Below are 26,029 nucleotides of genomic sequence, written 5' to 3'. Positions count from 1 at the left end.
GAACTTCTGTATCATCTTTTCTATTTCTCAGAAGAATGTTGTTGGGATTTTGATTGGGATTGTGTTGAATCTGTATATTGCTTTTGGTAATATGGTCATTTTGATAATGCTGAGCTTGCCAATCCAAGAACATGGTAAGGTTCTCCATTTTTCAAGGTCTTCTTTTATTTCCTTTTTAAATGATTTATCACAGAGACCTTCATCATAGAGGTCTTTCACATATTTAGTTAGCTTAATTCCTAGGTATTTAAGATTCCTCTCCTCTGTTTTAAAGGGGACTGTACTTACAATTTCTTTCTCATCTATGGGATTATTTGCATACACTAGTGCAATCGATTTGTGTTTGTATCCTGCTGCTCTGCCAAAGTCTCTTGTGAGTTCCAATAGTCTCTTGACTGAGTCTTTTGGTTCTCCCATGTAGAGAATCATGTCATCTGCAAACAGCGATAATTTCAATTTCGCGTTTCCAATTTGTATTCCTTTAATTGCTTTTTCTTGCCTAATAGCTCTGGCCAGGACCTCCAATACTATATTGAAGAGTAGGGGTTGATAGTGGACATCCCTGTCTAGTTCCAGATTTTAGTGGGAAGGCTTCCAATCTTTCCCCATTTAGTTTGATGCTGGCATTGGGTTTTTTGTAAATTGCTTTGATTGTGTTGTAGAACATTCCTTCTATGCCTATCTTGTTTAGGGTTTTCAGCATGAAATGGTGTTGGATTTTATCAAATGCTTTCTCTGCATCTGTTGAGAGGATCACATGGTTTTTATTTTTCAATTTGTTGATGTGATGTATTACATTTATTATTTTGCGGATGTTGAACCATCCCTGCATGCCTGGAATGAATCCCACCTAGTGTGGGTGAATGATCTGCCTGATGTGTTGTTGGATCCTGTTGGCTAGTATTTTATTGAGGATCTTCACATCTATGTTCATCAAGGATATTGGTTTGTAGTTCTCTTTTTCTGTTGTTTCTCTATCTGGCTTTGGTATTAAGGTGATGTTAGCTTCATAGAGCTTGGGAGGATTGCCTCTTTTTCTGTTGTTTGAAAAAGCTTGTGTAGGATTGGGGTAAGTTCCTCTTGAAACATTTGGTAGAATTCAGTGGTGAAGCCATCTGGTCCAGGACTTTTCTTGACTGGGAGGGCTTTAATTACTGATTCAATCTCAGTGCATGTTATTGGGCTGTTTAGATTGTTAATTGCTGCTTGAAGATAGCATGTTTTGTGATGAAAGTGAAAGGATACAGGCAGGAAGAATTATAGATAGTACTGACATTTGTATTGATTATCTGGTGACTGACGAGTTATATTCAGTCAAAAACCACTGATTCCACCAACTTATGTGATCATTAATATGAATAGAAAATAAAATTGCTTTTGCTCGCCAATTCTCTTGTCAAATAGACTTTTCACTTAAATTTTTTTTACCCCTTTATACTTTTTTCTCTTTAATGTGATATTACTACAAGGAGAACAGATTCAATGCAGTTTATAGATGTAATTCTAAGACTATAGTGATATTTTTCTCCTTCTTTTAGTTTTTAAGATAATATATATTTTAGATTTATTTATTTATTAGAAATATTTGAGCTAGTGTCAAAGTGAATACCAAACACTTTCGCTTCTTGACTCAATGGGTATAGTTCAATTCCTCTTTTGTATATGTATACTTTTTTTTTTTGAAGAGTTACTTTGACATTTTTCCAATCTTATCTGTGGTAGGTAAGGGAATTGTTGAGAATGTTCAGCAAGAGATGTGGTGTTTCAAATGGTCCAACGAGGAAGTCTCAAAAACCAGACTGAAGAACTAGTGCCTTGGATATTATTTAGATAGGGCCATCGAATTGTTGTGATTATGTAGTCGGCTTTTAATTAGCATGTTGATCATTACCTTTTTGTAATGTAATGGAAAAACCTCATTTACTGTCTAGTCCAACTCTAACATTTTAATAGGTTAGGTAGCCAATCCTTCCTTTAGTCCTAATACAATACAGTAAGTAAAATTCTTGTGCTCTGCTTGGCTTACTGTAAATTTATTAGGTGCCTAGGAATACATTATTTTAAATCCAGGTCCCATCATTTCAGATAGATTTCTCCTCAGGAATATATTTATTCTCATGTTCTTCATCTCTTGATCATTGGAAATACAGTTATAAAGATAGGTACGATTGAGACAGCTGGTACACTTATTATTGTCCTGTTTTGCTGTTGAGACCCATCTAGTTGTGTGCAGTCTTTGATAATCAACTGTGGCTATTAAGCAGTTTACTGAATTATAGCTTTTTACACATGGCTATTCTATTGCTCTTTAGGGTTAAGTGAAAAGGCTTATTAAATATCCACTTTCAATGAAATATTTGACAATGCTAAGAGAAATGAATAATTCATAGAGATTTCTACTAGTACAAAGCCAAACCAATTTAACCATATATAAAGTTACACGGCAATGAGTAAATAGCAGTCCTAACTTAAGGAGTTTTGGATAGTTAATGGGTTCAGATAGTCAGGAAACCCAAAAGAACAATGACTTAGACAAGATGAAAGTTTACTTCTCTTTTGTAAGTACAAATTAGGTAAAAAGTTGGTGTGGTATTCATCAAAGCCAGAGACCCAGGGTGGGTTGCTCTGCCATCTGATAATTCTGCTGTCTGTGGTCCTCCTTCTCGAAGTCCTGTGTTACTGTACCAATCTTCACATTTGCACTCCAGCCAGAGGAAGGAATTCAACAAGAAAACCTTATACCTGAGGCTGCCCACTACTTCAGCTTGTGCTTAGTTAGCTAGAACGTGGCCCACATGGCCACATTTAACCGCCACAGAGGATGAAAAGCGAAGTCAGTAACTGAAACAACCATGTACCAAGGTTCGTGTTCTTTCAGTTTTCTCTTTAAGGTTATTTTATTTATTAAAAGGTTTATCTGCTGATTCACTTCTCCAGTTGTCCAGAACAGCTGGGCTGGACCACGTGGCCTCCAGGGTACACAGTAGAAGGAAGCTGGAAATAGTAGCAGAGCCAGGGCAGATAGGTGTTCTGATGCCAGGTGCAGGCATCCAAAGGGATGTCTTACCCACTGCACCCTTATAGCCAAGGCTCGCGTTCTGTCACCACGGAACAGAGTAGAAGATACTGAGTGATCTGTGTCGTGGTCTTGATGGGTGACACCTCTTCTGCAGAGATCCTCAAGTTCCAAGAGTTATTTGCGCTTGCATCAGAAGTTTACTATATATCCACAATGTTTAACATTGTACTAGGTTTGAAAAGCGGAAAGATTTTGTGTGTGACAGTTTTTTTTAGCTTTAAGGGACTCAGAAGATAACAGAAAATGGTGACAAAAGCCATGATTGAAAGTTACATGAGCTAGTTTGGGATCTTTAATTTGCAATTTATTTATATCAACTTTTGCCAATTTATTTTTGTTAGTAGAATTTTGATCTTCTTATTTCTGCACTGGAGTTAATAATACACTTAATTCAATAAGATCATATTAAATAAGGTAGTATATTTTGAATATTTAGAAGGCACTGCTACATTGCCATTACAGTGAAGTTGAACCAACTTCATTCTCACCAGTCTATTTCCCTACACCCTTAATTGCTTTATCCATTCCGGGGCTTTTTCACATTTGCTTAAGGCCAGTTTGCAATACTTTGCTGTTGTGAAGTTTTGCTTCAAATTAGAGATTCGGGGAGATCAATGTCTTAGTGATGTCTGCAGTGTCTCAGTTGAGGCAAGGATGCCTGAAATCTAGCTGTCCAACTCAGACCCCCTCCGCACCATCTTTGGCCTTTAAGACGTTTGTTATACATTCACTGTTACTGGGGGAATCCCTTATGTCTAATTCCACGTCAGACATTGGAAATATTAGTGAACCAATGCAGTCCCTATTTTCTTGGGGGGAAAACAAACTAGAGGGAGGAGGCAGAGAATAAACACAGTAGTAATGTCATGTAGACAATAGATGTCAGAAGGAAAAATAATGCAGGATAAAAGAGAGAATAAGAGGGAGAGGGAGAGATATTAAAATAAGATGTTTAGGAATAGACCATAAAGAAACATGCTGGGTGAACAGATGCCTAAAATAGGAAAAGGCACAATCCACAGAATTCATGTGTGGGAGAGGGTTGTTCTGAACCCAGGAATGAGACGGTAGAAATGCTGCTGGGTGTTGGAGGAGTAGCAGTGGGACTTTGGATGGGGGAATACAGCACAAAGTGATGTTGTGAAGGTAGCAAATGTCACTGCTTGTGATGTGGGACAAAGTGACAAAATATTAAAAAAAAAATACCGTAACTAAAATATGATCTCCCAGCTTGAAACCTCAACTTATCAGGACACATTCAATTTCTGGTACTTGGAATTCTAGACCTTAGAAGCTGTATCTTTTATTAGATATAGGAGCGAAAAACGTTTCTGTGGATAGTTCCAGAAATAAAAAATTAGGGCTATGAAAACTGAGAATCATCTGAGGGTTCCCCAGCCTCATCACTGGGATATCTGCAGAGTTCATTTAGGGCGCAGGACAGGAAAAACACCTCTGTTGACATGTGCCATGTGTCCACCTGATGGTTTCCTTGGGTTTTTCCAACATCGTTGGTTGACCTTGCCCCTGTCTAAGTTGCCCCTGTTTCTCAGCGCTTCAACACAGGCACAGAGGTTACGTAATTGTTCTCAAGCCATGCCCGAGTCTGGTAAACTCTGTGATATTATGTAATGCTGCATCTCCCGGGGCACCCCATGAAGCCATTTCTTCTCTGGGATTTGCAGCTTCTTGAAGTCTCCATGGGAGGTTGTCCTGGGTCATCACCATTCTCCATTCCTACAGGGACATCCTCTTGCTTCCTTGGGGTTTAGCCCTGGGGTTCTGGGGATGGCCCACATCCCACACAGTCTGTTCTCAATGTTAGTTATTTAAAACAGTTAAGGTTCTAGTTTTTGTAACTATATGCAGCTAATTCCCGTGGCCTGGTTCTTTTACCATGAGCCGAAAATACCGGTCGCAACCTGGTTAATTCCAGTGGGGCATGAATGGGACAGGGTGGTGGTAGAGCACTGAGGAAAGGGGAGAGGGGGCAGAAGGGGAAGAGAGAGACAGAGCCACACCTGTGTGCCTTTATGCCATTCAGGTGAGCCCACAAGGTGTGGGGCATGGGGATTGGGAGGGACTGAGGGCAGACCCCAGGGGATTGGTGCCTGAGACTGTCACAAGTGATTGCCTAGGAACGATTGGAAAGCGGGCGAAGTTGGGGAAGGGGCTGGGAAGTTGGGGCGGGATTCTCAGGGGGAAATACCGGTTACAATTGATTGCTGGACGGCTGGACTGGTGCGAATTTCGTGAGCTGTGAGGAAGAGGAAATGGCACTGGGTCCAAGGTGGGACAATCGAATAACTCCTTTCACCCATCTCAGCCCTACCGGCTTCCTTTGGTCTAGCAACTCAGTTATTTTCTTGCGCTAGAAGGAGGAAATGTTATTAAAGAGATTGTCTTGTTCTTTTCCCGGTTGTTATTGTCCTGAGTTCTTTGTGTTCCAGCAGGTTCCCAGCCTTTGAAACGGGGAAGCCGGAACAGTCTGTTGTTTGATCACTTTACTTCCTGCAGTGATGCTTGTTACTTGAGACCACAGCCAAACATAGTAGGGGTAAAGGGAGAATTCTAGGGAATTAGAGAGAAGCTTAACAAGATACTTCACAATCATCTCTTTAGCCTCTTAATTTGACAAATGAGGAGACAGGCTAAGAGGTAACTGATTTGCTAAGGCCGAGTATATAGTTAGTGGTGGAGCTCAGAGACCAAACTCCAGGTATCCTATAGCTGCTGGTCTTATATTCTTTGATATTATGTATTTGTTGAGCAGTTTTGAAATTCTTGTGAAATTTAGATTCAACAATTCAGTTTATATGTACACACACATACATATTTCAACTAGATTTTTAAAGTACATTATGACTATTCTCATGAGGGTGTCTCAGCAAATGAATCATTTTAGATGCTATTTTTTTTTTTTTTTTAAATCTCAGAGAGAGAGAGAGATCTTCCATCCACTGGTTTAGTCCCTGAATGTGCACAACAGCAATAACTGGGCCAAATCAAAGCCAGGAGCCCGGAACTCCATCCGGTTCTCCCACATGGATGACAGGCATCCAAGAACCTGAGCCAGCTGCCCCCCAGGTGCATTGGCAGGAAGCTGGATTAGAAGCATATACAGAGCTCAGTAGCAGGTACTCTGGTATGGGATGTGCATGTCCCAAGTGTCTCAGTGTGACTTAATCTCCTGTGCCAAACACCCAGCCATGAAGTTTTTCTTTTCTTTTCTTTTTTTTTTTTTTTTGGCCAAGTCCTTCAAGGGCACACACATTTATGCCTTCTGTTACACTTACTCGATCAGTAGAAACGTATGTAAAGTCTGTTTATTCTTTTGCGTTTGTGAGATGGTGATACCCCAGGGTCTCACTGGATGACAAAAGTGTTGCCCAACACCCTGTACCCAATTGTACTTTCAATTTTTTTCTTTATAATTTGTGTTTTCTCCTTTCCATTGAGCTGACAGCGGGCTCTGTTTTGCATGCATTTCAGTCTGCTGGAAGTAGCCCTTCTCTCCTAAATGTCCTCTGAATGTCTTATTTCTATTCTGCTGTAGGTTAAGAAACTGGATAAATAAACCAGGTAATATTGTTTGTGAAGTGAGTGAGAGTAAATAGCCTCTAGGGAGGGCCTCGAACGCTTTCCTGTGGGAAAGTGTGGGAGCTTCCTTGGCACAAGTCTTGGCTGATCTCTTTTTCTCTGGGTCTAAGATTTTTTTTTTATCTCCTGCTTCCTATCCCTGCTAGCTCCCTGAGGTGCGTAGTTGTCTGCACAGCGAATAGGTGAGCAAGAACTGCTTTTGTTCTTATTTTTCATTGATCCAGAGACACTGTAAGCATCTGTATATATTTGCATTTGAATAACAGCCCAGCATTATTAACCAGTTCCCTTGCAAATCAGAATAATAATAAGAATAAACCCACAAACCACAGAATAAACCCACAAAGCACAGACTGGGTGCTGGTTTGAGAACAGGTTGGGCAGCTTTGCAAACTTCAGTATGTCGTTTTTCTCCAGAAAACAAATAGAAATATTAATACTTAGTACATGTGTTCTCTAAGTTAATTTTTATTGATTTTTGGAAAGCGGAGAACTGTTACCTACACACAGATTCATTATAAAGTCTGTGAATCTTTTCACTTGGTTGTTATATATAACAAAACTGAGGTGTTTCCCAGGCTCTGCCTCTCTGCTCCCCTCTCCCTTCTCTGCTTCTTTCTTTTCTTTCTGTTTGCTTTCTTTTTCTCTTACTTTTCCTAAGTACTGTCTGGACAATTTTTAAGGTATTCTTAGTTTCCTGTCACTATCTATTTGGACTTTTTAAAAGAAGATTCATCTAATTTAAGATCTGTTTATTTATTTTAATTGGAAAGTATGATATACAGAGAGGAGGAGAAACAGAGAGGAAGATCTTCTGTCTGTTGATTCACTTCCCAAGTGGCTGCAACAGCCAGAGCTGAGCCAATCTGAAGCCAGGACCCAGGGGCTTCTTCTGGGTGTCCCGTACAGCTGCAGGGTCCCAAGGCTTTGGGCTGTCCTCGACTGCTTTCCCAGGCCCACAAACAGGGAGCTGAATGGAAAGTAGGGCTGCTGGAACATGAACTGGTGCTCATATGGGATCCTGGCATTGCAAGTCAAGAACTTTAGCCACTAGGCTATGACGCTAGGGGATTCTATTTTATTTAAAGACATAAAGAGAGAGGAAGAGAGAAAGGTAGATGTCTTCCATCCCTCAGCTTCCTTCCCAAATGCCCACCATATCCAGAGCAGGCTTGTCCTAAGTCAGGTGCCAGGGTCTCCATCCTGTCTGCCTTGTGAGAGACAGGAACTTAAGAATGTGGGTCATCATCTGATGTAGCAGTCAAGCTGCCTCCTGAGACACTGGTATCTCACATGGGTGCTGATTCATGTTCTGGCAGTTGCACCACTTGCTGTCCAGCTCGCTGCTAAATGCCTGGGAAAGCAGTGGAGGATTCCAAGTGTCTGGGCTCCCTGCCTCCCATGTGGGAGAAACAGATGAAACCTCCAGTTCCTGACTTCAACCTGTGAATCAGTGGATGGAAGACTCTCTTGGTCTCTCTTGTTTCTGACTTTCAAATAAATAATTATATCTCTTTTATGTTATCTAAGTGTTTTGAATGATTTACTTAAGGTGAACAGATTTCATATATCTCACAGTACAGGTTTAGGAAGCATATAATGATGCTTCCCACCCAAACCTCCTTACACCTCATGTTCCCACCTGCCTTCCTCCAATTTTTAAAGTTTTGCAGTGGCATACTTTAAGTCACTTCAAAGTCACAAGGTTAACACTCCATCAAGCAAAGAATTCAACAAATAGAAAAAACAGTGTTGCTGAGGAGTACAGGCAAAGGTTGTAAACAAGAATCAAATCCTCAAAATGTCAATTTAGCTCATGTAGATGACATCTTTTTGCACACTGTGCATTTGCAACCACAGATCAAGGGAACAATGTATCTGTCTTTTTGGGCCTGCTCTTGCCATCAGGCACATTGGTCTACAGTTGCATCCGCTCTGTTGCAAAAGACAATAATGTTTCTTTTTTGTTTGTTTTAAAAATATAAAATTATTTTAAAATAATTATAATAATAACAACAACAAATAATAAATAAATGATAAATTGATGCAGATTTGCATACATAGGGGATCATCACTCTTCTTCTTTCTCCCCCTCATTTTCATCTCTCCCTGTGTGTCCCTCTCATTTGTCTCCAGGTTATTACAATGGTGGCGTAGCTATTCATGTTAGTGTTACAGGCTTAACTTTCTGATATGTAATTGTATCATGAGATTATAAATGTAGGAAAAGGAAGAAAACAAAGTTACATAATGTAAAAGTGTGATTAAAAATATTAATGGGAATTCTATTATTCTATTATTCAGGAGGAAAGATGCATGCTATATACATCTGTTATTTCCCAGGATGCTGATCTGTCTAGAGTAGAGTTTATAGTTTCTTTGTTGTTGTTTGTCCTGTGTGTTAGTTGTAGCATATCAGATATTTGTGTCTTTGGGACTGGCTCATTTCACTAGGTGTAATGATTTCCAGCTGGATCTATTCTGTTGCAAATGGTAAGATTGGATTATTATTATTTTTTTAATTGGTGAGTAGCATTCCATGAAGTAAATGTATTTTTCTCTCTGTCTCTCCCTGTTTCTGACTTTCACATAAGTAAATACATTTTTAAAAAAGAAATGTGGAGTATCTTGGGCTCAGTCTGGCACTGTGATGTAAGATGTAGGTGTCTCAAGCAACAGCTTAAAACTGCATCACAATGCACAGAGTCAGGCTTGTCCTTCCTTAAAACACTGCACCACAATGCGCATAGTCAGTCTTGTCCTTCCTAACTTCCTTCCTTCTTTTGCTTTTCTTTCTCTCCCTCTCTTCCTTCTTCCTTCATTCCCTTGCTTCCTTCCCAGTCTAGCTTTAAAGTTTTTGGGTTATTTATGAATTTTTCTTTTGTAAATGTTTATCGGATAACCCCAAGGTATCAAATATTAGGGACATTTAATTCCCTATGTATGCTTTAATATAAAAGGAACATTTCTCTGTTTAAAAGTTGTTTGAGGAGGACTTAAGTACAGAGTGCCAAACTTGGGTTGAGTCAGGGTCAGTGCATGAGTTGTGGGTAAAGAAGCTGTACACGCAGGCAGTGGTAAGCATGCAGTTGTGCAAAGGAGTTAGGAAAGGGTTAGGGTTAGGGTTAGGGTTAGGGTTAAGGTTAGGGTTAGGGTTAGGGTTAGATTTGATGCTGAACACATCGGAATGCAACTGAAGAGCTTTGACCAAGAGGATGAGTTGATGAAACTGATGTTTTAGAAACATTCTGGAGGCAGTGCCACTCAGATTAGTGGGAAACAAGAGTTAGAAGACCGAATCTGGAAAAAAATGAAGCTGTGTGACTTAAGGCACAAATTACACAGACATTCAGAGATGCTCAGGTGATGAACATAACCTTTGATGGGGGTGGTGACAGGCAGCCATTCACTCAGCCATGTGCAGTCACCACGTGAAGGGGAGAACTGATCCAATCAGTGAGCTAATGGGGTTCCATTGTAGCAGGTTGAGTGATGGTGAAGAGATCAAAGAATAATTTGCAGGAAAATTGGCATTGGTAGAAGAAGAAATTGGACTGCAGCTGTAAGAGGTTATGTAAGGATTTTCTTTTAAATGAAAGTGTTTATAAGTTGACAGTGATGGGAGGAAAGATATAGTTTTGGGTAGAGGAGGGAGAGATTGAGGGTGGGTGGGACGAGGAAGCAGAAAGAGAAAGAGGCAGAGTGGAAGAGGGAGAGGAAGAGGGAAAGATTTTGACATCACCCTGTGACATTCTGGGCTCCTGGTGTTGGCCATGCCCAGCCCCAGCTGTCAGTAGATAGCAGACTCTCATGCTCTTTCTCCCCCCACCCCTTTCTCTACATCTGCCTTTCAAATAAACTGAAAATAAATCTGAAAAATTTGAAAAAGACTGAAAGAATAAATAGCTTTTTTTGGATTTGTTTTAATAAAAGATTTATTTTTATTGGAAAGGCAGATACGTAGAGAGGAGGAGAGACAGAGAGGAGGAGAGACAGAGAGGAAGATCTTCTGTCCAATGATTCACTCCCCAAGTGGCTGCAATGGCTGGAGCTGAGGCAATCCGAAGCCAGGAGCCTCTTCCAGGTCTCCCATGCAGGTGCAGGGTCCCAAGGCTTTAGGCAGTCCTCGACCGCCTTCCCAGGCCGCAAGCAGGGAGCTGGATGGGAAGTGGAGCTGCTGGGACAAGAACCGGCACCCATATGGGATCCTGGCACGTTCAATGCGAGGACTTTACCACTATGCTACCAAGCTGGGCCCTTTTTTTTGGATATTTTTGGTCATATTTTAAGTTCTTTATTTTGACCAAAGTAATACAAGTTTAAAAAGTCCATCTAGTGTTAGAATTATAAAAGTACTTCATTGTCCCAGTATTTCCATTTGTTTTATTTCTTCCTGCTCCCACAGAAACAACTTTTCTATTAGCTATTTCATCCTATATATTTTACATTTCAAAACTGCCTTTGAATTCTGACATATTCTCCTTTCTTCTGCATATTTATGTCTGTTGATTTTCTATATGGAATATAACATTTGTTACTTTTATTTCCACCCACCCCAAAGTACGTATTTATCTTTCCATCATAATCGTAATTTTATGTATTCACAGTATTCAGTGTAGTTACCAGAGTTAAGATTACCTCTTTTCAAGTTACCGTTTATAACTAGAGTCAATGATGGCAAGCGGTTTTCTCCTATTCCTTCCCAATTGCTTAATTTTCTATGTGTATGTCACTGTTATTTCTAAACTCTTTATAGAAGTGTAAATGCCTTCTTAATAAATTCAGACACATCAAGAAGCTGTGGCTGCTGCTGTTGGGGCCTTGGGTCTCGAGCTGTGGACAGGATTGACTGCTCTCTGAACTGCTGTTCAGCTCTGGCCCTGAGTGCTGCTCTGTCTGTGGATTGGATCCTGTGGCTTTTTCTTGGTTTGCTACAAACAAGATAAGTGAGACCTAGGAAGTACATTTTTTTCATCTTGGAAGACTGAAACTTTTATTATTTTATCTCCTCTCTAAATAATAATTTGCCCAACAGTAGGCTTGCCAGGTGGGAAGTGATTTTACTCATTTTGGAGTTTTGGAAGTGTCCTTGACGTCTGTGGTTGCAGGTGAGGAAGCCCAAGTGGTTCTCTTTTCTTTACGTGCAGAACTGAACCCAGGAACCAGCAGGTTCTTCCAGGTTTCCCACTTGGACACAGGGTCCCAAGGCTTTGGGCCATCCTCCATTGCTTTCCCAGGCCACACGCAGGGGCCTGAAAGGGAAGTGCAGTAACTCGGGCCTAAATTGCCAGCCGTGTGGGGTATTGGTTCTTGCAGATAGAAGAATAGACAGTTGAGCTATTGCTCTGGCTGCCTGTAGCTTCTTATTTTGTATCAAAGTATTCTTTCCTGCTAGCATAGTTTAATGCTGGCTGTCTCCTGTGGTGTGTGAGAGAGTGGTGGCATGGACGGGAAATTGATCCCATTTGCACACTGACTTTGGGAGTCTGGTCTCCAATCGCTAAAATTCTCTGAGTTTCTATGGAAAAATTTGTTCTGCTTTGGGGTTTTCATCTTGTCAAAATGTGATTACCTCTCACAGACAGTTATTGGTAGAATGCTAAAAGATATTTACATGCTTATTGTTTGTTAATATGAACATTATTTATTTATACAGTATCAACTTAAAATAGGCATTGCAATAAGCCTAGCTGTCTTGCTGAATACATTTGAAAATTCTTACTATCAAATCATGTCTTGCTGAATACATTTGAAAATTCTTACTATCAAATCATGTCCAAAATATATTTATTTCTAATTTGAATAGGTAAAATGATATCTGTATGCTTTTCAGAAACACTTCTCATTGAGATGACATTAGCTACATTTCTAAGCAAAATAGAAGTTGGAATTGATAGATTGTTTTTTTTTTTGCTAAGAGGCTAAAGCTGTTCAGGATTAAATAATTTTTTTCTTCTTTTAAATTTACTCTCATAAATTTAAGAGAAATCATGGGTGATATCTAGACAAAATATTTCTTTCTTTTTTTAAAAGATTTATTTTTATTAATTTTTTATTTATTGGAAAGGCGGATATACAGAGAGGAGAGACAGAGAGGAAGATCTTGCATCCGATGATTCACTCCCCAAGTGAGCACAACGGCCGATGCTATGCCAATCCGAAGCCAGGAGCCTCTTCCGGATCTCCCATGCGGGTGCAGGGTCCCAAAGCTTTGGGCCGTCTTCTACTGGTTTCCCGGGCCACAGGCAGGTAGCTGGAAGGGAAGCGGGGCTGCTGGGATTAGAACCAGTGCCCATATGGGATCCCGGGCGTGCAAGGCGAGGACCTTAACCACTTGCGCCACCGCGCCGGGCCCAACAAAATTTTTCTAAGTAGTAACACTCCCAGAAACATAGGCAAGTCAAAAGACATAAGTCACTGAAAATGTCTTTTTTTAATAATTAAAAATGTTTGATTGTTTTGAAAGGCACTCTTATAGGAGGGAGAGAGAGAGAGAATTTCCATTTGATGATTCCAAATAACCATAGTAGTTGGGACAGCGTCAGGTTGAAGCCAGGAGCCCGGAAGTATTTGGGCTGTCATCTCTTGCTCTCTCCAGAGAACATTAACAGGAAACTCAACTGGAAGTGTGAAATCAGCCCTTTAACCATTTGCATTTTAAGCTATTCCCAGAAATTTTACAATAAAATCTCATGTTTTAATTTCTCTGTTGCTGCCTTTCTACCATGCTGTGAATGAGTCATGAGATCTTGAGTTTACAGGGGATGAAAAGTCAAGCAGTTTTAATCTTTCTTTTCAGAACTACCTTTGTGTAAATTTGAGGTAAGCTTCCTTTCTCTTGAACTTTCTGCCATATCGGTAATGAAGGCATGTGATATGCCTGTTTTAGATTTTTATTTTCCCAACAGCTCCTCCCAACCTTATTCAACATGACTCAGCAGCGCGAGGGAGCCCCAAATACTTTGAACGGGGACCAACAGGGGATAATGAAATAAGGCTATGGATTCCCAAGAAGTACAAAGGCATTCAGAAACATGAATCTGACATCACCACCCAGTATGCCATTCATGGGCATGACCAAGGGATTTTGCTACACTAATCACTCCACTTTGTTGTCCATACTTGAAGGCTATGCATCTTCAGACTCATGACCACATTGCTCGACTTCCATTTATTTTCTTAAATCTGTAAAGTTGGAATGATAATAGCAACCACCATATGGATTTGTTGAAGTAAACAATGTTTAGGAAGTGTTTACCAGTGCCTGCTGCACGGAAAGCACCTAATGGTTGTCAGTTCTAATAGCACATCGTCCGCTGTTTTGCTGCTCTACTATCAAGTATCTAGCCTTTGGGGTAACTCAGATTTTTTTTTCTTTTTGGAAACAACTATATGCCACTTAATTCAATGTCTTGGGAATATAATGTTCAGATGAGTGGGGTGAAATCACCCAAGGCCAGGAATCCAGGTGTAGCAGTGAAGAAAGCAAACTTTCTTTGGTAGATGGCAAACTGTTTCTGAACGCATTCCTCGAAAATATTCCTCAGATGCAGAAGAAAGCACAGGGCCTCCAGAACGGATTTCTTTAAAGCAGTTGGCGATCTTGAGGGAACGAAGAAGTTTCCCCTATGTTAAATGCTTGTGAAACGTTTTTGAACAACTACTGTTTGCCAGATGCCACAGTAGAGTCCTCGCCCTAGGTGATGTGGTAAGAAAGGCAAGCTTCAAACACTAGGCAAGTTGGCAAGGTTGGCATTGTGTCATGTGTGCTGATCCAGGTTGGTGTTGTGAACATTACTGCTGAATGGATGACTGTAATGGGAGATACCTGTTTATGTTTTGGTCGCCAATTTAAGGGTTTGGTGATGAGTTGAGTGAGAGAGGTGTGGGAAGGTGGCCCCTCCTTTCTATCACAGCTTCAGCTTTGCCATTTCACAGTTAGGACCAGGAAAGAGCCAGCTCCTTGGAATCTGTAATCACGAGGGGTGACTGATCTCAAATGCATATCCAAAAGTCTAAATGCATGAAGGCATCCATGTCCAGTACAAGGGATATGCTAGAGGAGTAATAAATTATGAGCGAATGGCATCTCAATTAAAATGGTTTTCAAGAGGCTTAAGAGTTCGGAACTTTTTACTAAAAATAAAAGAGACTACATTTCTCCTCCTCCAAATAAAAAAGTATACTTACCTACCTATGCTACTGGGAGAGTATTTGAGTAGAGAATTGAGTGACAGACAAGTTGAAACATGGATATTGAGTTAAGAAAGTGTCAGTGTCTATGGAAGACCAGGTATTCCATTATGAATAGTATGAATGCCTATAAAGGAAAAAATTATCATTAAGATTTATGAATTGAAAATTACTTGATATGCTAGTTGTCATTAGGTAGCCTTTTTTTTCTGCAGATGAAAATTGAATGAGATAGTGTTTTGATTTGTAAAAATATAATCAAATTGCAGTAGAGAAGAGTAAAGCAATTGGTTAATCCTTTTAGGCATAAGTTCTAAATTGATAAAAATCAGTGTAGCCCATGTAGTATTTGTGGAGATAGTATGATTTCTTTTTGTCTGTGTGGAGTGATAGGGGTGATAGTGGGAGAATTTGGAGTTTGTCTTATCTTTTGGTTTTGTAATTTTAGAAAAGCACTGGATAAGAAAAAAGTATGACAAAGTCTATTTCACCATCATTTTGGAAATATATACAGCATAAAATGACTTTGGAAACTGAAATGACCTATTTGAAGATACATGTATATTTCCACTTTAAATATTGGGTCTTAGTCTCATAAAAGAGTAATCATGTTATTGCACCTTTAGATTTATTTTTGAAATACTATTTGTGAGATAAATTTCGATATTTGTAGGTTTTGTTCATCTAAATCCCTAATGCCCCTGCCCATACTGTCAAATTCAACCTCTGCTATTTTATTTATGCCAATTACATCAGACGAAAGGTTCAGGACACTAACGTAGATAGGATTTTGAGAAATGAGCAATATCTGTGCCAATTTGACAGTCTCAGCGAATCTGAGCATTTCAGGATGGAAGGTTAATGTGGAGTTTTATCTAACGAGGGATCAGGTTTGCAAATCATTACCTTGCAAATTTAACCTTGAACGTTTTGTCTAAGGAAAAGGGGCCAAATGAGGTTAAGGAAAGCATGCCCATGGGGGCTACACATTTCCTTAAAACTAGAGTTTGGCTTGGTGTGCTGAGATGGTCACACTGCAGGGTTGGACCGGGAACTGAGGATGGCCTGGGCTGTTGTGGAATAAAGCTTGTCATCTCAGGCACGCTCCAGAGACCTCGGCTTCAATAACTTGTCTCGATGTCTTCCATCAGCATGCACATTTGAATCTATGGTGGCTAAATGGTCCTATGAAGGTTGTTTTTAGATCACCTGTTTGTATTATACTGTAACTTAGCAAGGTATCAGTGATTTCCGCGGCTTTTAAATGTCAGGTCCTGTGGAGGGGTGGGAACAGGAATGGCTGGGCAGGGCTGTGCTCTTTATAGCCCTCTCCATCAGCCCTTACATGCCTGGGACATACTCCACAGATCAGTTTTATGCACTGGCACTCAGGTCTGTGCTTGTTCGGCCGTGGGGTCTTGCCACTTCTGAAAAAGCAAAAGGCACTGATGATAGTGTTAATCTTCCAGCCCCGTCGCCTCCCACAGCCGTTTCCCAGGGCACGGTGCTCTGCACGCTGGGGAACTTTCTTTAGCTTTCTTGTCACCCTGTCCATGGGCTGTCATGTGAGAGGCAGAGGCTCCCGTGGGAGATGTGGAAAGAAGAAATGAGTAGTAATAGCCTCAAAATTTGTTTGTTCTCCATGTGCTCCTCCCAGTCCTATCTGTAATCTGTCACCCGGGAGGGCACAGGTGGGAAATGGGCACAGTGCATCACGAGAGGACCTAGTTAAGTCTGCTTTCACTGAGACTGTTATAACATTCTCTGCTCTCCAGTCCTCTGCTGCTTTGGTCCTTCTGCTATTGATCCTGTGAGTCATGGACACCATTCATGTCCCTACACGTGGTGATAATCCCTTCTCATGCTCTCGAGAACCTTGACCAAATCTCTCACCAACCTGGATAAACTAATCGCTTCTACCCAGAGATTAGCTTTCTTTCTTCAGAAATTATCAAGGCATGAGCAGGAAACTATGGATGTAGATAATGCGATATAAGGTTCAGCGGATTCATACACAGGAAGTGAATATTATGATTTCCTTTCTGAATTTAGCATCTGGGTGTCAGGGATACCATCTTAGACAACCAGGTAAATACACACAAGAGGTTTAATCACTGTTCCTACCAAGGAAGAAGAGGTGTGGATGGGGAATGAGGGGATCAAGGTGAAGGTATCATCCATCCCAATCCTGATGGATTGCAGGAAATCGCAGGTGTGTAGCTATTCCAGGGAAGGAAAACGGTCTGAAAATCTGTCTATGAAGTTTTTCTCCATTTGGAATGCTCTTTGAATCCACTGGATGCATTTAGAGCCTACCTTTCTCTTAACATTTTAAGATAATACTGTCTTATATTCTATATCTATTTCATTCTCTCTCTCTCTTTTCCACTTTCTAGATACAGATTTCCATTGTGTGTCTTACAATATGCATTATTTTTATTTCTGCACCTGCTAGCTTATTTATTCTTCTAGTCTGTGTCTATCTGATCAAAATCAAGTGTTATTCATCTGTCTGTTAGTAGGATGGATCAAATGAACGCTGAATGTGTTTTATAAAACACAATTTGCAATCAAGATTGTCTTGCCTTTTTATCCTGCAGATCAGCCGATATAATTCCTTGAATGTAGTGATCACTCTAGAAATAAAAATTTGTTGAATGATGCAAATAAAAATATGCTTTTTGTTAGAAAAGTTTACTGGTTTGAAAGCACTGATCTGAAGCCAGGAGCCTGAGGTTCTTCCAGGTCTCCCACATGGGTGCAGGGGCCTAATAATGAACCATCTTCTGCTGCTTTCCCAGGTGTATCAGTAGGGAACTGGATGGGAAGTGGAGCAGCCAGTTCTTGAACAAAGGTTAATTGGGATGCAGCTTTACTTGCAAAGCCACTGTTATCTCTTTTTATAATTGGATAGCTCTTGGAGTTGGAACCTGCTCATAATCATTGTGTTTAAGTATGCTGCTTTACATTTTGAAAACCTCATAGTTTCATTTTATTGCTGTGGTTAGACTGTAAACTTCTTGAGGGAAACAGTATTGATCTATAGTTTTCTTGTCTTCTGCAATAGAAATGGCAAGGGGTAAAGAATGGTGAGTTGTGCAACCATATGCCTCATTATGTAATGGAAATGTCTTTTTATGATTGTTTCTGTTTTAGGAAACCTGGTCTGAATAAGCTTTTTCGTGAATGCCTAAATGCTACCTCCCCTTCCCTCGTCAACAAAACCAGTTATGTATTATTTGTGAGAAGGATGTGAGTCATTGGGATTTAGGGATTGAAAGTTGTGGTTTGGACAAGATTTTGCTGCCCGCTTCATACAAATGTATACGTTCCAAAGCTGTGGTTTGATGGTGTCTATGGAGCAGAGTCTAGCTGTGGTGTCCTCGAGTGATGTCTTTGCGAAGTGACAGTTGTATTGGGTTACTGGGGTGGGCTCCCCGTGATGGAGTCAGGGGGCTTTCTGTGGGTAGAGTGTGGTCCCTGGGCATCCCTGCTTCCTGGCTCAGAGGGTGACCATCACCCAGCACATGCTCTGCATTGCCAGCCTTCACTGTCACCAGATGCCAGACCCATGGGCTTGTCTGACCGTGGTTTGCAAAAACTCTAAAAGCAGGAACAGAAATAAACTGTTCTGTTTTCTGAGATCCCCTTGCAGGTATTTATTACCATAACAAAATGTCAAGGCAATACACACATTGTCTTTCTTTATGGCAAAGAGTGCCCGTCAGATGTGCAATATTAGAAGTAGTGGGAATCTTCCATGAAATACAATGATTCTGTGTTTCAGGAAATATTGTATCTCTTGAATATGCTTAAAGAATGGGTTGCATTCTGTCAGGAGTTTGTGGAAAGGATGCCATATACAGATAGTGCCAGTGGCAATTCTGGTGTTGAAATTTACATAGCAGCCATTCAAATTCTGTTTTCTCTGAAATGACATTTTTCAAAACTGACAATTCTGCTGCATACAGGACCTAGGCATCAAGAACAATCATATGCAGTGTCTAATGAAAAAAGTCAAAGGAGGTAAGTATTATGCAAAACAGCGCTGACACATTCTTGGTTCTGTTAGCCGGATCCTACAGGCCAGTGCCATAGGGCTTTGTCTGCGGGAAGCAACAGGAAGTCAATGCAAATTGGGACTGTTTCTCAAGAAAGTAACCTGTGTGGAGAAGTATTTGTCTAGGGCCATGAAATGTCTTTTCATTCCTTCTTTCTGAAACTTGGGTTTCAGGTAAGGTTTTTGAAGGTGATGTGACTTGTGTTGATACCATGAAGAGGTGCATACGGGGAAGGCTCTTTTGGCCCATGTCACTGTGGCCTGTGTGTTTCGTAGGAGAACATGGACTGTGTGGTTCTGAGTAAGGAAAGTTGTTCTCCCTATCCCTTTTCATAATGACTGAAAAAATACGGGACCTGTGCAGCTGGCCAGGGAACACTGGTGCTTCTGTGGCCACTCCATCTGCTTGAAGCAGAAAACCCTGTGCTCTGTTTGTTTTGAATACTACACAGCACGCTTTAGGGCTTAAAGCTCTGGTTTCAGTGTCTGTGAAATTTGGACTTCATTCACATTTTACTGGGTTTTCAAGTGCTCTGACATTTTTGGCTTCTGAGTTAGGTGCCACATGTGGAAACTTTGCTGTGAAATGCATCAAAAACATATGCAGGGCTATGAAACAGGACTGCTCACAGCATTGCATGTTTAAATTATTTATGGAGTTTTTAAAAAAATTGTTTCACACTTTGCAGCACCTTGTGGGAGATGAAGAAATATACCACCACCTATGGTTTATGACTCAGGGATATAGGTCGGAGTCGATGCATGTTAGATGAAACTTGAGCTCTGTTTCTAAAATAATTTGTTCTTTGTCTCAAATCCAAGGAGTCTAATTTTTGCCTTAGTAATTTTATAAATTTCTCCTCACATTTTGAAAAATATTTACTTTGTTTTTATTTGAAAGTCAGAGTTACAGAGAGGGCCCTCTTCTGTTTGCTGCTTTACTACCCAAATGACTACAGTGGCCAGAGCTGGGCCAGTTCCAGTCGAAAGCCGGGAGCCAGGAGCCAGGAGCCAGGAGCCAGGAGCCAGGAGCTTCTTCTGGGTCTCCCATGTGGGTACAGGGGCCCAAGTACTTGGGCAACCTTAAACTGTTTCCCCAGGTTGCATTTGTAGGGTGCTGAACAAGACGTAGAGCAGCTGGGACTTGAATCTGCACCCATATGGAATATCATCACCAAAGACAAAGCTTAATGTTCTATACCATTTCCCTATTTCAACAGATTTCTTTCCTTTTATTTGAAAATCATTTCTTCTAGGTCCAGGTGCAAATGGTTCAGTGGCTAAATCCTTGCTTTGCCTGTGCTGGTATCCCATATGGGCATTGGCTCATGTACTGACTGCTTTACTTCTCATCCAGCTCTCTGCTTGTGGCCTGGGAATGCAGTAGACCATGGCCCAAAAGCACTGGGAACCTACACTTCCGTGGGAGACCTGGAAGAAGCTCCTGGTTCCTGACTTTGAATTGGCTCAGCTCTGGCCATTGCGACCGCTTGGGGAGTGAACCAGCAGATAGAAGATCTTTTTGTCTCTCCTCTCTACATTTTCCTTTCCAATACAAAAATAAATAAATCTTTAAATGAAATTATTTCTTTGAGAGGCAGAGAAACATAAGAGACAGATAACACACACACAGACATATGCATGTACACGCAGATACACAAGTACAACATAATGGAAGGTGCAGGAGAGCACTTCCATTTGTTGGCTCCCTTGCAATGACCAGGCTTGCAATGGTCCAGGAGCCAGGAACTCAATCCAGGTCTCCCATGTGAGTGGCAGGGATATAGTTTTAACTTCTTCAAATATCAGTGATGTGGTTCATTCCTTTCTTATATGATTATGGAAAAGGTACAAGTTCTTTTGTACCAAAAGAACCTAGCTTTTGAAAAAAATTTGATTACAATTTGTTTATTTCCATCTTCTGTTTCACTTCCCACATGTCTGCAGGACTCTGGGTGAGGCCAAACCAAAGTCAGGAGTCTGGAACCCAGTGTAGGTTATCCATGCAAGCCATCAATGCTGTCTCTGAGGGTTCACTGTAGCAGGAAGCCAGATCAGAAGTGATGAGTCAAGCCTGAAAACAGGTACTCTGATAAGGATGCAGGTGTGCCAGGTAGTAGCTGAGCCACTGTAGCAAACTCCTGAGCTTCTGTTTTTTTTTTCTTTTTTAAAAAATTTATCTTTTATTTGTTTGAAAGGCAAAGTTACAGAGACAGGAAAGGCATTTTAACTGCCTAGTCAAATACCCACACTCTTTTCTTGGTAGTGTCCTTTTTTTGAGGGGGGGATTCTTTTTTGTTTCTTTTTTTTTTTTTATTAATTACATTGCATTATGTGACACAGTGTTACGGGCACTGGGATTCCTCCCACCCCTCCCCGGGCCCTCTCCCCATGGTGGATTTCTCCACCTTGTTGTATTACCACAGTTCAAATTCAGTTGAGGTTCTTTCATTGGAAGTATTTACCAAGCATAAAGTCCAGCATCTTATTATCCTAATGAGTTCAACGATTTCTTGGTGAGACCATCTCTGGTGTGAAGGTAAAGCCGGCAAAGTATCATCCCAGTCAATTAAAAGCCCCGACATAACATCAACAGCAATTTACAACATTATGACACTAATTGACGTGGTATTGATTAACAATATGTTAATAGGAAAATGCGGGTTCTTAACTACATCCTGTGGCTTCTTCAGAGACATTTCAATTTTTGGTTTATATTCAACTGAGTTCCATACACCTCAAAATGGCTATAGATTACTATTTAGTTGTCTCGTCTATTTTTATTTTAGTATTTGGCTGTTTATAGTGTTGAAGCATGATTTTGCTGTACTAGTTGTTTTCTGGATGGTCTGAACTGGCTTATAACTCTAGCAAAACATGTGTCATCAGTTTAGGTACAGAACATTTTTTTTTGGAGGGGTGTGCAGAGAATTCCCCAATACCCCAGTGAGGCATAACTAATCTTTGTGTCCCTAGTGAGGTATAAGTGAATCCACGCTGATCCTTTCATGTCTGATTCTAAGCTTTCCTTGTTGTTTTCTGTCCATTCTAGGTTTTTTTGTTTGTATGTTTGTTCATTTGTTTTGAGGGGTTGGTAGTGTCCTTTTATGCATTAAAGTTTAACATTTTGTTAATTTTATTTTTATTTATTTATTTAAAAGATTTATTTTATTTTTACTGGAAAGGCGGATATAGAGAGAGGAGAGACAGAGAGGAAGATCTTCCATCCGATGATTCACTCCCCAAGTGAGTGCAATGACTGGTGCTATGCCGATTCGAAGCTGGGAGCCTCTTCCGGATCTCCCACACGGGTGCAGGGTCCCAAACCTTTGGGCAGTCCTCGACTGCTTTCCTGGGCCACAGGCAGGGAGCTGGATGGGAAGTGGGGCTGCCAGGATTAGAACCAGTGCCCATATGGGATCCTGGGCGTGCAAGGCGAGGACCTTAACCACTTGCGCCATCGCACTGGGCCCAACATTTTATTTATTTTAAATTAAGTTCTCTTTTACCTCAGTTTTATTTTGTTCCTTAGGCTTTTGGTGCCATTTATTTTATTTACATTTATCATTATTCAAACTACTTTTTTAACCAACAGTGATTATATGTATTTATAGGATAGTTGTTGTATTTCAATGGATGTATACCATATGTGTTGATCAAAGCAGGGTAATACACACTTCCCCTTGTTTGGTATTATTTTATGGTTGGAGGCTTGGAGCATCTTTTTCCTATCTTTCCAGATACTAGGTTATTGTGAACTATAGTCATTTTACTAGGCAGTGTAACACTGGAAACTCAACTCCTTCAATCTAAGTCTTACTTGGTACTCATTATCCAAACTTCTCCTGTCTGCTCAAACCCTAATTACATGTGATAATCACCAGGCTGTGTTCAGATGGAGGGGCTTTGTTTGTTTTAGCTCCCTTACATGAAAGAGAATATTCAGTATTTGTCTTTGTTTAGCTAGCTGGCTGATGTCACTTAACCTGGTGTCTTTCAGTTCCATCTATTTTTTTTTTTTTTTGCAATGACAGAGTTTTATTCTCTTTTATGGCCAAATAGTATTCCATTATGTGTATATTCCGTGTTTTCTTTATCTACTCAAAGTCATGATGGACAAGTTGATTCCGTATCATGGCTGTTGTGAAGAGTTCTGTAATAAATGTGATGGTGTTGGATAAATGGTTTGAAAATATTTTTCCCTTTCTCCTGATTGTCTCTTCACTGTATTTTGTATGATATGTGGGCATCCCAAATGGTCTGTTAGCCACTGTACAAGCCACACTTGCCCCTGGATTAAATTTGAATTTTGATCTTATTTTTCTTGTGCAATGTTACACATAACCTAATATCACCTGTCTTGTAAAATCAATAATATCTATCATGACTAGCAATTTAAAGTTGAGAGAATACACAAAAGTATTTTGTATGTCTTGTTACTGTGTATTGACTAGCTGCTATTCTTAGTGCATAATTCTCATTTACTCAATAACTGGATAGCATTTTGATGTATTGAATAATGTCCTCAGTGATCTATAAAATCAGCCTCACTTTGTTTCTTTTTCCTTTTCAAGGATATGACTTTAACAGGAAAAATGCATCTCAAAGCATCTCAGACACAAGCAGAAACACTTCATCCGCAAGCAGAGCAAGGATTAGAGAGAGTTGTTGAGGTACCTAAAATGGTAAAGTCTTTAATAAAAGTCTTCTTTGCCTATATTAAAGTAACAGCTTGCTTCTTGTTACTTGGATATTTACACAGAGTTTCCAAAGTATTTCCTCTGTTCTATTTTAGAGGTGTGTTGAACAGTAAGCACCACATTGAGAGGCCCGTATGTTTTGGCTCATTGCTGCTGGTTGTCAGACCTTCTGAGCAAAGGCCCCAAATTCTCTTCAGAAGGGAAATGTTCTAACAACCTCTCTGGCTTGGACACATTCAAATCTAGAAGACTGTCAGAGAATGAAAAGTTCTTATATTTCAAGACCACCTCACTTTAATTTGTAATTAATTAGAAGAATTGTGAAGAGCCTCACAGTGAAAATTTTGTTGAAAAATGTGAACAACTGGTGGCAGAAGTTTATTTAGAAATAAAGCTGCTTTCCGCAATCTATCATTGGTAAACTAACTGTGAGATTCAGAGTAATCTCAGACACATTCCCTGTAAGTTGGAATGTCTTTTCTGTGTATAGAAATCTACATTGACATGAGATAAAACTATGCCCTGTTTTCCAAGGATTCACTGAACAATACAATTAAATAGCAAGCTCCTTTAGTTCCTGAAAATCTGACTCTTTGTACTTAACACTCAAGATTACCCTGTGTTTTTAGGGTAACATCCAAGGATCTTGTTCAGAAGGCAGGAGGAATCTTTTCTTTTTATGAAAACCATGTTGATGCCACCACAAAAGCTGGAGTTACTAGAGTTTGAGATGGTGTGCAATTAATACCGTGTGTTTTCCTATTTTATATCATGTGAAGTATAGAGAAAGATACCATTTTGATGGAAACAGTGAAAAGACCTAGTTTAGACATCATGTTCATTATTTGAAATAACAATTTAAGTAGAAATATCCATTTCTTTTGAATTCTACTAGAACTATTCAGTCAGTTTTAATGTTTGGAACTTCTTCTGGCCATTGGCTTTTGATTGGGTTTACCCTTATGTTAGAGGTAACATATTTCTTAACTTGGTGCCTGGTCGTTGTCCAAGCATTTTTTTCATGGGGTCCTTTATTCCAGACAAGATGTTTTGGGTGCCTTCTCTGTGTGGGAGCAGAACGCTGTCTGTCCTTCCTGTCCAGCAGACTACCCTGGAAGCTTCCCTTGGGCTGGGCATTGCCTGGACAGCCCTGAGCACCATCACCGTTGTCCTGCATCACCTGGTTTGCACTGGGCATGCTGTGTGCAGCACGTGCTAACCGCAGCAGTGAACATCCCATTGTCATTGTCAGGCTCGGGCTCTGCTAATTTTCTGATGCAGCTGTCTGAATTTTTAAAAAAGATTTATTTATTTTTATTAAAAGGCATATATGCAGAGAGAGAGAAAGAGAAAGAGAGAGGAGGAGAGACAGAGAGGAAGATCTTCTGTCCCATGATTCATTCCCCAAGTGACTGCAAAGGCCATAGCTGTGCCATTCCAAAGCCAGGAGCTCTTCTGGGTCTCCCATATGGGTGCAGGGGCCCAAGGCTTTGGGCCATCCTTGACTGCTTTCCCAGGTCACAAGCAGGGAGCTGAATGGGAGGCGGGGCTACTGGGATAGGATCTGTGCCAGTATGGGATCCCAACGTGTTCTTCATGGAATTAATTCTGGTTCCTTTTTTTTTTTTTTGATGTCACAGGTTTTCTTTTTTAAGATTTAAAAATTTTTGTTGGAAGGTCAGGTTTACAGAGAGGAGAGACAGAGAGAAAGCTCTTTCATCTGCTGGTTCACTCCCCAAGTGGCAGTAATAGCTGGAGCTGAGCCAATCCAAAGCCAGGAACAAGGAGCTTCCTCTGGGTTTCCCACATGGGTACAAGGTCTTAGTGCTTTTGGGCAATGCGCTACTGCATTCCCTGGCCACAAGCAGGGAGCTGGAAGGGAAGTGAAGCAGCTGGAGTATGAATTAGCACCCATTTGGAATCCTGGCACATGCAATGTGAGGACTTTAGCCACTAGACTCTTGTAGCAGGTCCAAATGTCAGTCTGAACCTACATGGTTTCTGATGTGCTCACATCCTCATGTGGTAAACAGAAAAAAATAACTTTGGAATTTTTTTGGAAATAATTGTTTTTAAATCTTGATTTCTTTATTCCCTTTCCTATTAAGTATCAGGCAATATTTTAGGTGTAGTTAGTTGATAATTAAAAAACAGACAGTTCTTCTTTTTATTATATAAAAAGGCAAAAGATGCTACGCTTATTAATGGAATATTGTAATAGTAATCAATTACATTGTAAAGAAATATTGAAATAACTTCCTTTTGTTTATTTATTCAATCACGAATAAGTATAGGGCCTCTGTATGTGGTGAATTCTTGAGATATAAAAGATAAGGTAGAGAACATTTCTTCTTTAGTTTTCAAACTTTAAAGTTTTGAAATACTTATTATTTTTTT

At 40.2% G+C, this 26,029-nt stretch overlaps 1 protein-coding gene across 1 annotated transcript in view; it reads left to right on the top strand.

Moving 5' to 3' along the window:
* The window catches only part of TTC6 (tetratricopeptide repeat domain 6), a 143,767-nt gene that overhangs the window by 8,843 nt on the left and 108,895 nt on the right, over nucleotides 1-26,029 (top strand). Inside the window, exon 2 of the mRNA XM_040970063.1 lies at nucleotides 23,507-23,617. Within this exon, the coding sequence (XP_040825997.1) occupies nucleotides 23,507-23,617 (111 nt within the window). The remainder of the gene's footprint in view (nucleotides 1-23,506; nucleotides 23,618-26,029) is intronic.

The sequence above is a fragment of the Ochotona curzoniae genome, unplaced genomic scaffold (assembly GCF_017591425.1).
Source record: "Ochotona curzoniae isolate NIBS_2020 unplaced genomic scaffold, NIBS_Ocur_1.0 scaffold_4701, whole genome shotgun sequence".
Taxonomy (NCBI): domain Eukaryota; kingdom Metazoa; phylum Chordata; class Mammalia; order Lagomorpha; family Ochotonidae; genus Ochotona; species Ochotona curzoniae.
This window is presented reverse-complemented; position numbering and strand designations above follow the sequence as displayed.